This window comes from Scyliorhinus canicula, chromosome 7 (assembly GCF_902713615.1).
Source record: "Scyliorhinus canicula chromosome 7, sScyCan1.1, whole genome shotgun sequence".
Classification (NCBI taxonomy): Eukaryota; Metazoa; Chordata; class Chondrichthyes; order Carcharhiniformes; family Scyliorhinidae; genus Scyliorhinus; species Scyliorhinus canicula.
Window position 1 is genome coordinate 38,709,880 of NC_052152.1, and position 16,299 is coordinate 38,726,178.

General features: G+C 50.7%; 1 protein-coding gene across 2 annotated transcripts in view; it reads left to right on the top strand.

Annotated features, from left to right (window-relative positions):
• Positions 1-16,299, top strand: part of LOC119968886 (NXPE family member 3-like) — a 76,794-nt gene that overhangs the window by 31,201 nt on the left and 29,294 nt on the right. For both annotated transcript variants that reach the window (XM_038801822.1, XM_038801823.1), the window contains exon 2: positions 10,828-11,009. In XM_038801822.1, coding sequence (XP_038657750.1) covers positions 10,890-11,009 — 120 coding nt within the window. In that variant the 5' untranslated portion in view covers positions 10,828-10,889. The remainder of the gene's footprint in view (positions 1-10,827; positions 11,010-16,299) is intronic.

Sequence of the window (16,299 nt, forward strand, 5' to 3'; positions counted from 1 at the left end):
GAGGGGGAGAGGAGCAGCAGCGGGGTGAGACGAGGAGCAGCGTTGGGGGGAGGAGCAGCAGCGGGGGGGAGAGGAGCAGCAGCGGGGTGAGACGAGGAGCAGCGTTGAGGGGGAGGAGCAGCAGCGGGGGGGAGAGGAGCAGCAGGCGGGGTGGAGAGGAGCAGCAGCGGGGAGAGCGAGGAGCAAGTGGGGGGGGAGGGGGAGGAGCATCAGCGGGGTGTAGTCGCAGCAGCGGGGGAGAGGAGCAGCAGCGGGGGAGAGACGAGGAGCAGCGGGGGGGGGAGGGGGAGGAGCAGCAGCGGGGAGAGAGGAGCAGCAGCGGGGGGAGAGGAGCAGCAGCGGGGGGAGAGGAGCAGCAGCGGGGTGCGAGGAGCAGCAGCAGGGGGAGAGGAGCAGCAGCGGGGAGAGACGAGGAGCAGCGGGGGGGGGGAGGGGGAGGAGCAGCAGCGGGGGGAGAGGAGCAGCAGCGGGGGGAGAGAAGCAGCAGCGGGGGAGAGGAGCAGCAGCGGGGGAGAGGAGCAGCAGTGGGGGGAGAGGAGCAGCAGCGGGGAGAGAGGAGCAGCAGCGGAGGCAGAGTTTAGCTCCCCTCCTTCAGCAAAGCCCGCTCTCTTTTCTTTTCGGATTTCCCTGCCAATGGGCCAAGACCTCCCTCCAGTGGGACCGTGTCGTGGTTTGTGTGTAACGACTACCCCACGTTAAAAGAATCCACCCACTGGCATCTTCCACCCCAACCCCACCCTCCCGTCCCAAATTAATTTTGGGACCTGGAATGTCAGGTTTCATTATGGAAAACCCAACAGCCACAGACCTGAATGCGGCACCGTCACCATGTGCCACCCTGAATGACGCGACTGGAAGCAGAAGGTCAGCTTAAAGGACAAGCTGGCGGCTACACCTTCTGGGACGGCAAACCAGAAGAAAAACATTGGGCGGGGGGGGGGGTCGGAGAATGGCCAGGGGTTGGCGTGTATCCCGCCCCCGCCGTCCTCCAAATTCTCAGTCCCAACCAAAAAATCAGCCCGGCATGAGTCGTGCCGCCCGCCTCGGAGAATGGCGGGGTCCGGCGCGACTTAAAGGGCCCTGGGGCTGCCCGAATTCTCCGCCCCTCGATGGGCCGAAATCTCGTCCGTCTTTTGCCAGTCCCGCCGGCGTAAATTGGAGTCCTTGCTGGCGGGACCTGGCAGTGCGGGGTTCTTGTGGGGGCACGGGGAGATCTGGCCCCGGGAGATGCCCCCACGGTGGCCTGGCCCCGCGATCAGGGCCCTCCAATGGGACGCCGGCAATGGCGGACTGCTACAGCCGGCGGTGCGGAAACGCAGCCCTCTGTGCATGCGCGGGGATGACGCATGCACACGCTGGCACTCCCGCGCATGCTGCAAGTCGCACTTGCCGGCGGAGGCCCTTCGGTGCCGGTTGGCGTGGCGCCAAGTCCCTTTCCCGCCAGCTGATGCGGAGGATTCCCTATATGCACCAGGGACCGCAGCGGGGCGGAGTGAGTCCGAGTTGCCGCAGTGTTCCAGCACCTCCCCTGCGGGAGTCACCGGCCCCATCACCTGCTCCTCCCTTGGGGTGCCCGTTGGCCATGGTACTCTATGGGACGGGGATGCGGGCAGAGCTTTCCCCTGAGGCTCTCCTGCCACCTGGCGCTGCCAGTCCTGGAGGCCGCTCTGGACTCGACCCGGGTCTGCATGCTCGTGGCCATGGAGCACAGAGAGTGGACCATTCTATCTGGGACCGCAGCACATCATCCATTGACTGTGCAGCCACCGTCTGGGTCTGTGTCACATCAGCCAGTGACTGCAGAATCTCCCTCTGGGATTAGGCCACCTCCATCTGGGTCTGTGCCACATCGGCTAGTGTCTGGGCAATGATGCGGACATTCCCAGCCATGGCTTGCTGTGACTGGGCCACGCTCAGGAGTGCCGCTGCAATTTCCAGGTGGCTCTGGCACATGGTTGTTAGCGAGTCAGCAATCCTGTCCAGGGCCATGGCCAGCACCTACACAAAATGCCCCAGGCCTTGGACATGTTGATCCACAGCCAAAAGCGTTGCCCCAATGCCTCCATTGTGGACGCCACCCGTGAGGTGTTGGCCTGGGTTGCGCGCATTGTCGGCACCACCTCCTCCTGCTGCTCCTGGATAGGTGCTGGATACTCGCCGACAACCCCTCATGTAATCCCTGGCTCTGCAATTACTTCTCCACAATTGATGGGGCTGTCTGGTCCAGAAGCCCAAAACCCATCTGGACGGCTGCTAGTTCCTCGGGTCGGCCCGCCCTCCGACTGTCCGCCCCCTCTGGAGTTCCTATCTCCACCTGCTGTACCGGATCAGCTGGGTGGTCCGCACCAGATAGTGTCCCAGGAGTCTCTTCACGAAAGTGCCCAACCGAGGTGACTGTATCTGGGATGGAGGAGGGTGGTGGAGACACCTGTGTCGGAAAGTCTGTGTCATCCTCCGACTCAAGCGGTGGGGTCTCCTGAGTCTTGGGTGGAGGGCTGCCATTCGAACTGCTCTCCGAGTTGCTGCTCGGCTCACGGCTCTGGCTGTGGCACTGGCTGGGGGCAGGGGACAACAGGTGGGCCCATCCCATCTCCAGTTGCTCCTGCAAGACACAGGGCAAGACGCATGATTAGACCGCGGGCCGGGGGGAGATGGGGTGAGCGTGTGGGTGGGGTTTGGGAGGCTGCGGATGGTGTAGGGTGAGGGTAGGGGTGATGTAGAGTGAGGGTGATGTTGGTGTCAGGGTGAAGGTGGTGTGGGGGTGAGGGTGGTGTGGGGGTGAAGGTGGTGTGGGGGTGAAGGTGGTGTGGGCGTGAAGGTGGTGTGGGGGTGAGGTTGGTGTTGGTGTCAGGGTGAAGGTGGTGTGGGGGTGAGGGTGGTGTGGGGGTGAAGGTGGTGTGGGGGTGAAGGTGGTGTGGGCGTGAAGGTGGTGTGGGCGTGAAGGTGGTGTGGGGGTGAGGTTGGTGTTGGTGTCAGGGTGAAGGTGGTGTGGGGATGAAGGTGGTGTGGGGTGAAGGTGGTGTGGGCGTGAGGCTGGTGTTGGTGTCAGGGTGAAGGTGGTGTGGGGGTGAAGGTGGTGTGGGGGTGAAGGTGGTGTGGGGGTGAAGGTGGTGTGGGGGTGAAGGTGGTGTGGGGGTGAGGCTGGTGTTGGTGGGGGTTATCACACGTTTCATGGGGAACCACAACTAAGCGTGGTCTTACTTCCTCGCCCGTGGCCCAACTCCACCTTGGTGACCCCCCTTTCCTCCGGGCTGCCGGACATGACCCGGACCCTCTGCTCTGCCATGGTTAGGGGCCACAGGTCCAGCGGGCCGCCACAGTCTTCTCCCACTCTCGGTGGTTGTGGGCGGCCTTCCCCTGGGGGAGGGGGGAGGAAACATAAAACAACAGCGTGAGACAATCCGATGTATGCAGCCCTTCATTTTTGAAAAACAATTTCGAGTACCCAATTATTTTTTCCAATTAAGGGGCAATTTAGCGTGGCCAATCCACCTAACCTGCGCATCTTTGGGTTGTAGGTGTGAGACCCCCGCAGACACGGGGAGTTTGTGCAAACTCCACACGGACAGTGATCCGGGACTGGGATTGAACCCGGATCCTCAGTGCCGTAGGTAGCAGTGCTAATCACTGCGCCACCCTGTTGCCTATTCACCCCGGCCGCTCTGAGGAGACCGTTCAATTTTATTTGGCACTGCTGGCTGGTCCAGACAGTGTTGCCTACGGCCTCTGCCACCTGCACACAGGCATGGTGAATGGCGATGGCTGGCGGCCTCCTTCCTGGGTCGGGGTACAAGGTCATCCTCCATGGCATCCAGGAGGGTCTCAAGCTCTGCGTCTGTGAACCTTACGCCGTGCGTCTTGCTGCCATCTTGTTGGCTGGGATGGTGGGTGTGGGGAGTGGAGTGTGTATTTGTGGCTGCAGCTTGTCAGCCTCCTGAGTGTCAATCGTGAAACCGGGGAATCCGGCACCGTTTCTCATTGGAATGGATTGTGTTCCACGTGGAGCCGGTGCTAGCCCATTAACAGTATCTGAATCGGTCCAGGTCCGGCATCGGTTTTGTTGTCGTGGGAGTTCATGAATTCTGCATCGGCGTCAACACACAGTCTGAGAAACGGAAAATCCCGCCCACAATGTTTAAAATACTAACAGGGAAAGACAGGATAGATAAAGATGAACTATTTCCCCTGGTTGCAGATTCTAAAACTAGGGGCTATAGTATAAAAATAAAGGTTAGACCATTCAGGAGAGATGTTAGGAAGCACTTCCTCACTCAAAGGGTGGTAGAGTTTTGGAACTCTCTCCCACAAACAGCAGTGAAGACCAGAACAGTTGTTACTTTTACATCTGAGATAGATTTTTGTCAAGCAAAGGTATTAAGGGATATAGGACAAAGACTTAGATCACAGATCAGCCATGATCTCGCTAAATGATGGGAAAGGCTCGATGGGCTGAATGGTCTTCTCCTGTTCCTATCTTCCTGACAAACATTGAGATTCCCCAGACAGAGGTTCAGGAGCTGCTGCTTCTTCAGTTCTCGGTCCCACAGCGCCACAGCCTCCATCACAGGCAGAGCAAGGAGGCAGCTCCTGAATCCAGACCAGCCGGAACAGGGATTGAACTCTGTGCTGTTAGCAACAATTGGACCCACAGCCACCACCCAGCCAACTGGATATTTGTATGGACTGTGGTATCTTATCGCTTTTACATCCTGTTGTCCCCTATCTAGTCGACAGAGGCCATTCTATGTTCACACATAGGGCTGGATTCTCCACAACACCACCCGAGGATCAGTGTGATCGCGATGTACGCCGCACGGCTGCGGGCCCATTGACAGAGGCCTGCCTAGCGATCCTCTGCTCCTGAACGGCCGAGTTCCCGACGGCGTGAAACTAACCTGCTATTGCTGGTCGGATGCTCACGTGGCGGCTGCGGACTCAGTCCGCGTCTGCCCTGGTGGGGGGCAGGGGATCGGACATCGGAGGGGTCCTTATAGGCGGCCGGGGAATGCTTGTGCGCAGTTAGATGCTCGGGCGTGGGGGTGTCTAATTTTTGCGTCTGGCTCCACGTTTCGAGTCCGACATGGAGCAGCGGCCACACTGTGCGCAAGCGCGGACTCCTAACCGGAAGTGCGGGGGCCCGTATCCGCAGGTAAAGCTGCGAGATTTTCTCCGGGTCACTGCTAGCCCCCTGCAGGGCATTGAATTAGCTGTACTCTTGTTGCTATATTTATCTGGTTATAAATACAGCGGTCAAAATGGTCGCCTACCTTAATCCTAATTATGTTTGCTCGAGAGTCGGCAGGTATCTTTCGATACCGCCACAAGGTTCAAACCCGAATACTGATCAAAGACTCGATACACCAGTTAGTTAGTTCAAAGTCAATACTATTTATTTACACACACAGTAATATCTACTCATGCACAAAATACCACAAACTAAACTATCTCTAACGCTAACGCCTATACTTAACTTCGGGTGTCCACTCAGTCAGAGGAACAATGGCCATTGTTCGGATCTGAGGTTGTTGGGTTCGAAGAGGTAAAGGAGAACAGCTAAGGTCATCCATCTGATAGCGAGCGTTGACCTTGGACTTACTTGCTTCTGGTGCAGCTGGTGGACGGGTCTCTCCGCTTCGAGAGCCGAGTCCAAGAGAGCGATTCTCTCTCGGGGGCTTCTTCTTATACCTGAAGGGGCTTCACGCCCTTTTGGGCGGGCCTTGAGCTTGGCCCCAATTAATTGGGCCGTATCTTGATCACTCTTGATCTTGATCTTGACCAATAAAGGGGTGGGTGCCCTAATGGCTGGGCGTGTATTTGGTGGCCATTGGCCTGGTTTTGTTTGTGTCTTTCTGGCGCCGGGATGTCTACAATAGTCATTCCTTTGCTCCTGGAGATGGACTATCAATATGCTAATTGACTTACAGTTTCAGTCTCGTCTGGGAATTGCTTTCTCAATACGCATACCCTATGTGCCTGCTTGCTTTCCTAACATTGTCCATATTTCCCTACAGTCATCGCGATCATCCATTTTGTTTTCTGGAAGTGGCCATCCCAAATGGCTACACTCTTTTACAGGAATTTCTGGAGTAAAGCTCCAGCGTTTTATGCCGCCGTGGGGACATAGTCCCGTTTTGGGGGAATCCAGCCCATGCTGTTCTTCACAAGAGAATCTACAAGGTCTTGTCGAAGCTCTTTATAATTTTACACAATCTCCCAGAATTTCTCTACATTGGCGTATTTTCCATACGGAGCCTTGTCCTAAGTTTTCTCACGTTACTATTCCGCAAAGAATAGTCAAGTGTTAGTAAACTACAAGGTTAGGTTTTAGTTCTGAATGATAAAGTTTGACTGTAACGCTCAGCATTCTTGTTGCTAACAGGATAATAATCTAACAGAGGATTTCAGAGTTTTAGGCATTGGGACCACATGAGGAGTGGGGAGAGTGGAATGGAGTGGGGAGCTGCGGGGTTAGAGGTCACCTGTAGAAGATGGACGTGTTGCATCTGAATAGAACTGGGACCAGCGGTCTTTCTGAGTGAATCGCTCGTCCTGCCGTGGAGAGTCAAAATAATGTGCAGGGGAAGCAGAAGAAAGATGCAGCAACGAGGTCAAAGACAGAAGCTCTGGTTAAATTAGAAATTTATCAAATTGTAGGGACCAGATTGAGGGAAACATCAAAAGAGATGAAGGAAATATTAAATGACATGAATGGTGTAATTAAAGGTTGGTGAAGGCAGGGCACAGTTTACCACATTGCTGAATGATATGCTTACATTCATAAGGACCTGGCTCAAGCAATGGCAACAATGAGTTCACATTTTCTTGATTACCATGTATTCAGGAAGGAAAAAGAGGAGAGCGTGTCGTTATTTAGGCACTGTAGCAGTTCTTTTTTTAAAAATTTAGAGCAGCCAATTTTTTTTTCCCAATTAAGGGGCAATTTAGAATGGACGACTCACCTACCCTGCACATCTTTTGGGTTGTGGGGGTGAGACCATGCACACACGGGGCGAGTGCAAATTCCACACAGACTGTAGCAGTTCTAAATAGATTATACGATCCTGGGACTGAATGCAGTTAGCTTGAGTTAAGGAACAGAGGGGGGGAACTGAACATTGACCGGAGTTTTAAAAAAAAGTTACAAACAGTCTGAAGATGGTAGACGAGCAAATTTAAAACAAAAAAATAGAATTCTAAATTAGGAGAGTTTACCTATCCAAATAAAGAGTGGAAAAGACATAATGCTACGCGAGGGAAAGCCTTTTCTGCCAATATGCCTCCAGGTCAACCAAGAGGGAAGCAGTATGTGATCTGGGTCTAGGAAATTAATAAGGACAAAAATAGCATGTGTTACAGCAGATCATCTAACTAACAGTGACCTTGATATAACTAAGATTAGAGTAATTAAGCAGAGACCAGAGATCTGAAAATATCAATGGATAAATGGATAACTGGGGAAGAGTGATTTTGAGAAAATAGCTTGGAAACGGCTTTTGCAATATAAAGCAGCAACACAATCATAGAAAGTGGACAGGGAAGAGAGAATTCAGGCACAAACCAGCGGCTGGATTCTCCGCACCCTGACACCGAAATCGCGGCTAGTGCCGGGGCGGAGAATACAGTTTCCCGCATGGAATCGGGACTGGTGCCGGTTCCCCGATTCTCCAGGCCCCGAAAAAAAAGGCGTACTCAGGCGTTGAGGTTGCAGTTTCAGAAATTCAGTTTTAGATTTGGATGTGACCAGTCAAGCAGCTGCTCTCAATACAGCGAGGTTAGATATGCCTGTGGACAGATTCGCAGTTCTTTCAGAACCGTTCAGTTGAAGATTTGACTGGGGACAAACCAGAAGCAGCTGATCTCAAGACAGTGAGTTAAAGATTTGCCTGTGTACAGGACAAGAGCTGTGTCTCAGACTGGTAGTTTAAACAGTAAGTTGAGACAGGCAAGAATCTGCAGCTGGTTCCCGAAGAATCGTTCTTTCTCAAAGTGAATCCAAGACGTCTCTTTACAGCAAGTATTCCTGAGTTTGCTAACTGTATTTTAAGGGGCTAGTTTAGCACAGTGGGCGAAATAGCTGGCTTGCAATGCACAACAATGCCAGCAGCGTGGGTTCAATTCCTGTACCAGCCTCCCTGAACAGGCACCGGAATGTGGCGACTATGGGCTTTTCACAGTAACTTCATTGAAGCCTACTTGTGACAATAAGCTATTATTGTGACCTGAGATTAATTTTTTTTGTTTGGATAAGATAGCATTTAGAATGGTTTCATTGTAATGATATGCATTGTTTAATTGGTAATTGAAGGCTAATTTGTCTTTATGCTGTTAAGTTAGTAATACGGTTGTAGTAATAGTTTGTTTCAATATAACGGGTGTGATCCAATGACCAGGCTGCGCCCGAAAACCAGCTTGCCTCAGCGCAGCATGGCTGATAAAAACCCCGATCTACCCGCCTCGCAACGCCTTGTCAGATTCAATGCGATCTTGCGAGATGCTGCAATGTAAATCCCGCCCAGTGTGGGTGGGATCACTTTTTGGCAAATTTGCATATTAGAGCAAATTAGTTAATCTCGCTCTAATGTGGAGATTCCTGAGGTACCTGAGGCTTTGTGATTCATCCCCTACGTCTTGGAGACCTTGGGCGAGGGCCAATCAGCACTGGTCCCCACAAATGGAGACCAGATGGAACGGCATGGTGGGGGGCTCCCAGGGGATTGGAGGCTGACAGCTGCATGCCCTTTGTGCAGGGTGGTGCCCTGGCACCATCTGGGCACCCTGATAGTGCCAGGCTGGCACATTTGCAGTGCCACCTGGGTACCAGCCTGGCACTGCTCAGGTAGCGCTGCAGCTGTCAGGGGCACTGCCAGGGTGCCAGTTTGGCACGGTGTCAAACTGGCATTTCTTCCATGTGTGTGGTTGGGCCAGGGGTTCCCTGCATGCGTGTTGGGAGGGGCATGGGGGAACCTTCCATAGTGTGTTTGGGCTGGGTAGGGGGTGTCGGGGATCGCTTCGGAGGGCCTTGGAGATCGGGACACTATTTAAAATTGGCATCTTGATCTCTTGCTTCACTGGGGTGTTCCGGTGAGCGGAGCTCCCGCAGTGTACAAAACGGGCTAAGTGCAGCCTTGGCCACACGTTCCCCGCTGAAGCCCGTTGTATAACACGAGTCGCGTTGTATAGCCATGTGTTTCACGGCACTACGAGTGCCAGGAAATATATGGCTAAACGTGCTCAGTATGTGACTTTGTTCTTAGTTGAATCGATCCCGGGATGTCAATCTAGTGAAGCTACAATGCAGACGACTTGCGTTTCAAACAACGGGAGCAGCATGCGATAGAGCACAACGATCCCATAGCCAATAGATCAGATCTAAGCTCTGCTGTCCTGTCACACACAGTTGCAAATAGTAGTGGGCAATTAAATAACTGGGGGATGCTTGACAAATACCCTGATCCTCAGTAATAGAGGAGCCCAGCACGTCAATACAAAAGATAAGCATTTGCAAACATTTTTAGCCAGAATTTCTGAGTCGATGATCCATTTCAGTACTGTTGCCCCCAGCATCACAGATGCCAGTCTTCAGCCAATTTGATTCACTGCACGTGACTTCAGGAAATGGCTGAAGGTATTGGAAAAGAGTAAAGGCTATGGGCCCGAGCAATATTATGGCAACAGTACTGTAGATTTGTACTTCCGAGCCAAGATGTTTCAGTACAACTACATCTACCCGGTAATGGTAAATGGTAACGGTAAATATCCTGCACGGTAGCACAGTGGTTAGCACTGTTGCTTCACAGCTCCAGGGACCCGGGTTTGATTCCCAGCTTGGGTCACTGTGTGCAGAGTCTGCACGTTCTTCCTGTGTCTGCGTGGGTTTCCTCCGGGTGCTCTGGTTTCCTCCCACAAGACTCGGAAATGTGCTTGTTCGGTGAATTGGACATTCTGAATTCGCTCTCAGTGACCCCGAACAGGTGTCAGAATGTGGCGACTAGGGGATTTTCACAGTGGCTTCATTGCAGTGTTAATGTAATCCTACTTGTGACAATAATAAAGATTATTATTATTATTATGTGGAAAATTGGCCAGGTATGCCCTGTCCACAAAAAAGCAGGATAAATCCAATCTGGCCATTTACTGTCCCCATAGTCTACTCTCGACTATCAATAAAGTGATAAATCATTGACAGTGTTATCTCCTGACGCTTTACCCAACAACGTGTTGCTCACTAATTGCTCAGTTTGGATGTTGCCAGGGTCACTCAGCTCCTGACCTCATTTCCTAGAATTTAATATGTGATATTTCGAGCCCTATTAACATATTGGGTGAGATTCTCTGGCCTCTCCTCGGCGTGTTTCTCGGCAGTTGGAGGCGGCCTGCCATTGGCTGGTGGAGGGATCTTCTGGTCTTGCTGCTGTCAATGGGATTTCCCATTGAATCCTCCCTAGGTCGCCAGGAAACCTGCAGCAGGGATAATGCTGTCGGCTGGATGGGAAGCTCCCACCGGCATGAACAGCTGGAAGATCTCATGGAATCCCTACAGTGCAGAGGGAGGCCATTCAGCCCAGCGAGTCTGCACCGACCCTTCATATGAACATTCTACCCATCACACACCCCCCTATCCCTGTAACCCTGCAAACCAACCTGCACATCCCTGGACAAGAGGGACAGTTTAGCATGGCCAATCCACCAAACCTGCACATTTTTGGATTCAGCCATTATCTACTTGTTCAAGGGCAGCATATCTTTTATTCACGTATTGTGCCCATATTCAATTCTCCAGTTGTGGTTTAACTTTTTCTGAATTTTATTTGTTTTGTCATTATACAGTAGTTAAGAAGCAGGAAGTGATCAGCCGGATCGATAACACTGGTGAATTGTGAGCTCCAAGTATGGGTCAACGAGCAAGAAAAGAATCATTGCATTCCTGGTCTGTTTTGCAGACGCTCTTCAGGTTGTTGATACTGTTGGCTTTGCTGCTGATGGGGAATCTGAGTCTTCATCACATAAAGGTGTGTAGAATGATAAAACCAGCTGGAATAAACTGAGATGTTCTTAAAAACTGAGATGGGGAGCAGAGTATGATGTGTGGGTGTGTATTGACCGTCTGCTGTAAATAGATAGCAGCGTGATATTTGGGGGTGGGAAGGGTGCGCAGTTTATTTCAAATTGCTCTTGCTCTCCAACGTTTACATTCATTATCCTATTTTCCTCTCCTGATGCCATTGTCTCTTCTGCAGCAATATCATTCCACCAGCAGTTACCATCCTCTTTTATCTTCCTTGAACAACTGTTATGCAAGTTTGAGCATTTGACAGTAAATGAAATGAAATGAAAATGAAAATCGCTTATTGTCACGAGTAGGCTTCAATGAAGTTACTGTGAAAAGCCCCTAGTCGCCTGTCCGGGGAAATTGGTACTAGTTGACAAGCTATTCAACTAAAGGTTACTCCAGATAAGAGTAAGTGTTTCTGTAGCTGATATGCAAACACGCAGCAAAGTTATAGCACTCAGAGTTGGAGGCAGTGGCTAATGATGGTATTTTCATTTCTAAACCCACTTATGCTGAGGCTAATTGCATCATTCTTAATGCTACCCAGTCGAGATCAGTTAGCTCTGCACCAACTAGAGATTGAACATGGGACATTCCTGGTCCGCAGAGTTTAGGAAAAGTTGGCTAAGAAATTCTGTGTTTGGGTCAAGCCTACAGAATTATTCAGATGTGAAGCCTCTATTTGCTGATCTGCCACTGATCCCATCACAAATCAAGGGGACAGGATAATTTATATAAATATGGCCGGCACCCTCACCTGCAGTGACGCAACAGAGGCACCTGCGCCTCACACAAGCAGTGAATCCGGGAGACAATGGGGGAATCAGGAGGTTCAGATTGGACTGAGGAGAGATCAGGGTGGGATTCTCTAACCCACCAGCCCCGTTTTCCAGTAATATGCGCCATCGCCGGCAGCGGATCCTCCATCCCAACAGCTGGCCAATGGGGTTCCCATTGTGGCCATCCCACGCAGTTGGGAAACCCGCAGGTGTGGCTGTGCTGCCGGTGAAGCGGAGGATCCCGCCAACGGAGAATCCTGCAGCAGGTTTTTTAAAATGCCAATACCCCTTTCACAATTCGCAGCCAATCCTTTTGCATCAATTGTAAATTGTGATTGGAGCTTAAGGCCCCCTCTTTCTTTAACATTTTGCCGTAAACAAAGGGTGGGTAAACTTGGTGCACATCCATAAGTTAGGGAGTTGGGAGATAAGTTAGGGAGTTAGGAGATAAGTTAAAAAGTAGGACCTCAAAGGTAGTAATATCAGGATTGCTACCAGTGCCACGAGACAGTCAGAGTAGAAATTCAAGAATAGTCAGAATGAATACGTGTGAATTGCGCTTTCACGTATCTAATCGTCAGTCCAGAAGTAAAACACTCGAACACGTCAGTAACGAATATTCGTTTATTTACGGCCGGGACAAATCTCTAAGCAGTCGGGTAACCACCTTCGAGAAGTGCCAAAATCCCAGAATAAGGATGGTATCTTTATACATCTTACAGCTTAGGGGTGGTCCCTTTAAATTCCTAGATACACCTATGATTTGGCAAGGATCCAGAACATGTACATATATGGAATTATTCTTCGAGGTCGGGAGGTTATTTTTGACATAATCATTAGCACAAGTCACTATCAATATTAATACAAAGGTTTTTGTATCCCATGGCCATCTGGCTTATCTCATTCCAAGGCCCTTCCAATAAACATTTCAATGTTTATTTGTTCCAACTGGTCAAACGAGCTCAATTATGTTATCTCTGCAATAAAGTAACGGTTACCATTCATTCCATTCTTTGCCTTTTTGACCTCTCTGCTTTTACAGATACGGTCAGAACATTAATTAGTACCAATGCCACACTCCCTATATTTCATCCCTTGACCTGTTGACATCTCTTTCACAGAGCTTTTCAGAACTGTTATATTAACCCTATCAGTTAAGTTCCAAATGAAATCCACTTCTACATTCCCCCCTTTGATCATTCCTTGATCACATAACACTCAGGATACTTTAGATGGAAATGAGAGCGAGGCGGAGGTACTCCTCCTCTACTAGGCTCCGGCAGGATGCCACTTCCTCATATAGGTCAGGGGTAGGTGGAACCAGTGTTTCTTTTTCGTCTAGGGCGGATCTCTGAAGCATCTGTGGTAATGCAGTGGCACCCAAACGGTTGCATAGGCATTTCACACCAGTAGCTATGATACAGAGCAACAAACAGATGGTAACGAAGATAATGAGCCCATGGAATAGGTAAGTGGCCCAAGAATTGGACCACATCCAGCTCCACCAGTCAGCCTGACCGGCGAGTCGCAAGCGCTGTACTCCATCTCTGATATGGGTTACCAGACGCGTGATATTCTCTGAACTGTCTGGAATATAACCCATGCAGCCGTCTGTTCGATCGAGAAAGGAACAGATATCAAGGGAATGCCTCCATGGGCATGGGTCGGGACCTGTGTACATACCCAGCAAGAGGAGACACCCACTTTCTTAGCATAGACATAGGACATAAACAGAAAAGAATTTGCCGTTACATGGTGCGTTGCCCGCTTCCTTCTGGAAGGCGAGTAGGGGTGAGTAGTCCTTGATGGTAGAATTTGTACCCTGTCCTTATCAATGCACCGGTGGTTCCACCGGCATGTGCGGCGATCGTAGATCAGAACCATGTACGTAGTCAGGAATCGGGGCTTCTGGTCGTCGGGATGAACGGTGGTTGGGCAGGTTTTGATAGCCGTGGTGATCCATCGGAGATCTGTCGTTGTTCCACATCGTGGGGTTCCTTCTCGGCACAGGGGTGGACGTCGGCTTCCATACGGGCATCTCCTTCTTCTGGATGCAGCGAGAGAAAGCAGGGTGGCGAGTATTGTGACGGTGAAGAGGGACTTCATCCTGGTACTCGTGTTCCTAGGACTTAAAGGAAAAGTTTAGAACATCATGGATACTTAATTAACTTACAATGGTGCATATGTACCCATGCGTTCCGGCCCTCCACTTTTACTGCAGTGGGGGTAGTGAGTAGAACCTGTAGGGGACCCTCCCATCGAGGTTCCAAACCTTTACGTGTCCAATTTCGAATTAGGACATAATCCCCAGGGTTGATGGAGACGTCATGAGTAATGGATGGGACTTCTTCCTGGGTGGCACGAACTCGGGAGTGTAATCCTTTCAAAATTCTAGTTAGTGTTAATATATAATTAGCCATCTCGGTAGTCATGTAATGGAATTGAACATTCCGTGGAACACTGCTGTCCCAAGGCGTTCGAAAGGGTCTGCCATATAGTATTTCCGCTGGGCTTAGGCGAGTTTTTCCTGCGGGAGTGGCACGTAGCTGGAAGAGTGCTAAAGGCAGGAGTTTGAGCCAAGTGGCCCCAGTGTCTGCTTGTAGTTTAGCGAGTTTAGTCTTTAGAGTCTGATTAGCCCTTTCCACCACTCCAGCGGCTTGTGGTCTGTAGGCACAATGAAACTGTTGCTTTATTCCTAGCAGAGCACAGAATTCCTTATTGATTTGACCTATGAAGTGGGGACCATTGTCAGAGCTCAGCCGGGCTGGAATTCCAAATCGCGGAACAATTTCTCGCATTAACACCTTAACTACTGTCGAGGCCTTGTTATCCGTAGTCGGGTAGGCCTCGATCCATTTGCTAAAAGTGTCCACAATGACTAACACATATTTATAGCATTGACATCTTTCCAACTCAATGTAATCCATTTGCAGGGTCTCAAATGGACCCTCAGGTAAGGGGGTTGTGCCAGGATCACAGGGGACGGCCTTACCGGGGTTGTGCTGTTGACAGATTAGGCACCGACTGCTAATTTGTTGGGCCATCTCTTGCAGTCGTGGGTGCCACCAGCTTTTTAACAATATGTCCCCTGTGGCACGAGCTCCACAGTGAGTTGCAAAGTGTACACATTCGGTCACCCAGGCTGCTAATGCATCGGTCATACATGTTTGTCCTACCGGGGTGACCCACAGCTTATTTTCGATATCATATATACATCCTAAGTTTTTCCACATATTTACAGCAGTTGCAGGAGCGTCCTCCTGCATTTGGATTATGTCAGCAATGGTTGGCATAGGTTTTTCAGAGGGAGACTTTTCCGGGGGGGTTTTAGTCTGCCTCATCATTCTAGGCACCATTAGTTTGCCAGATTTAGAAATTTCTTTTGCCTTCTCGTCCGCTCTCCTGTTGCCCGTTTCCACCAGTCCTGTGCCTTTTGTATGCGCTGCGCATTTTATCACCGCTATCTTGTCTGGGAGCATAAGGGCCTGCAATAACTGGGTTACTAACTGCTGGTGTGAGATGGGTGTACCAGCGGAGGTTAGAAATCCTCTGTTTTTCCATAATTGCCCGAAATCATGTACTACCCCGAAGGCGTATCGGGAATCTGTATAAATATTAACCTTCCTCCCCTGTGCCAATATGCATGCTCGTATTAACGCAAACAATTCTGCCTGTTGGGCAGAAAAGGGAACTTCAAATGCTGCTGCTTCTACTACGTCACCGTCTTGATTGATGATTGCATAGCCAGATTGTCTATCCCCCCTTTCGCCGACGGAAGAACTTCCATCGGTGAAAAAGGAACAATCTGCACTCGGGATGGGTATATCGGAGAGGTCGTCTCGAACCGAGGAGACTTCCTGCAACAGTTGCAGACAGTCATGAGTTGGGTCGAGCATGTCTGTGGGAGGATGCGTCAAAAAGTCAGCAGGGTTGATAGTGGTGCAGTGGGCAAACTGGACCTTTGGGTTATTAAGGAGAGCAATCTCATATCTATTCTGACGAGCCATCGTGAGATGCTGAGTCTGTAGCCGTCCCAAAAGGGCCGTAACAGAATGGGAACTATAGACAGTGATATCTTGTTGGAGGGTAATATTAGCAGCCGATTGCAGGCTGTGTGGTTCTGCTAGTGACTGTTTGTGATCAGCGGGCACTAGGACCCTGCGGAGCCATGCAGTGTCAATTTCAACGCAGCAGTTTCGAAACTGCCCAGCACAAATCCTTTATCTGTTTATTCTGAGACCAATGTAGTTCTGAACATACTGAGTTACTCATAATACTGATCACATTCCAGGGGCGGTGGCGGAGGTGGCTGTGGGGGCTGTGGAGGCTTCTGACGTCCCCCGCAATTGAACAGATGTTCCTCATCCCCATCGTCCCCCTCCTCCCAACCTTGCTTCGCATTGCTGACCGGCGCCAGGTTTCTTATATTGTTTACATTCCCTTTTTAAGACCTCTACTGTTTTAGCAATT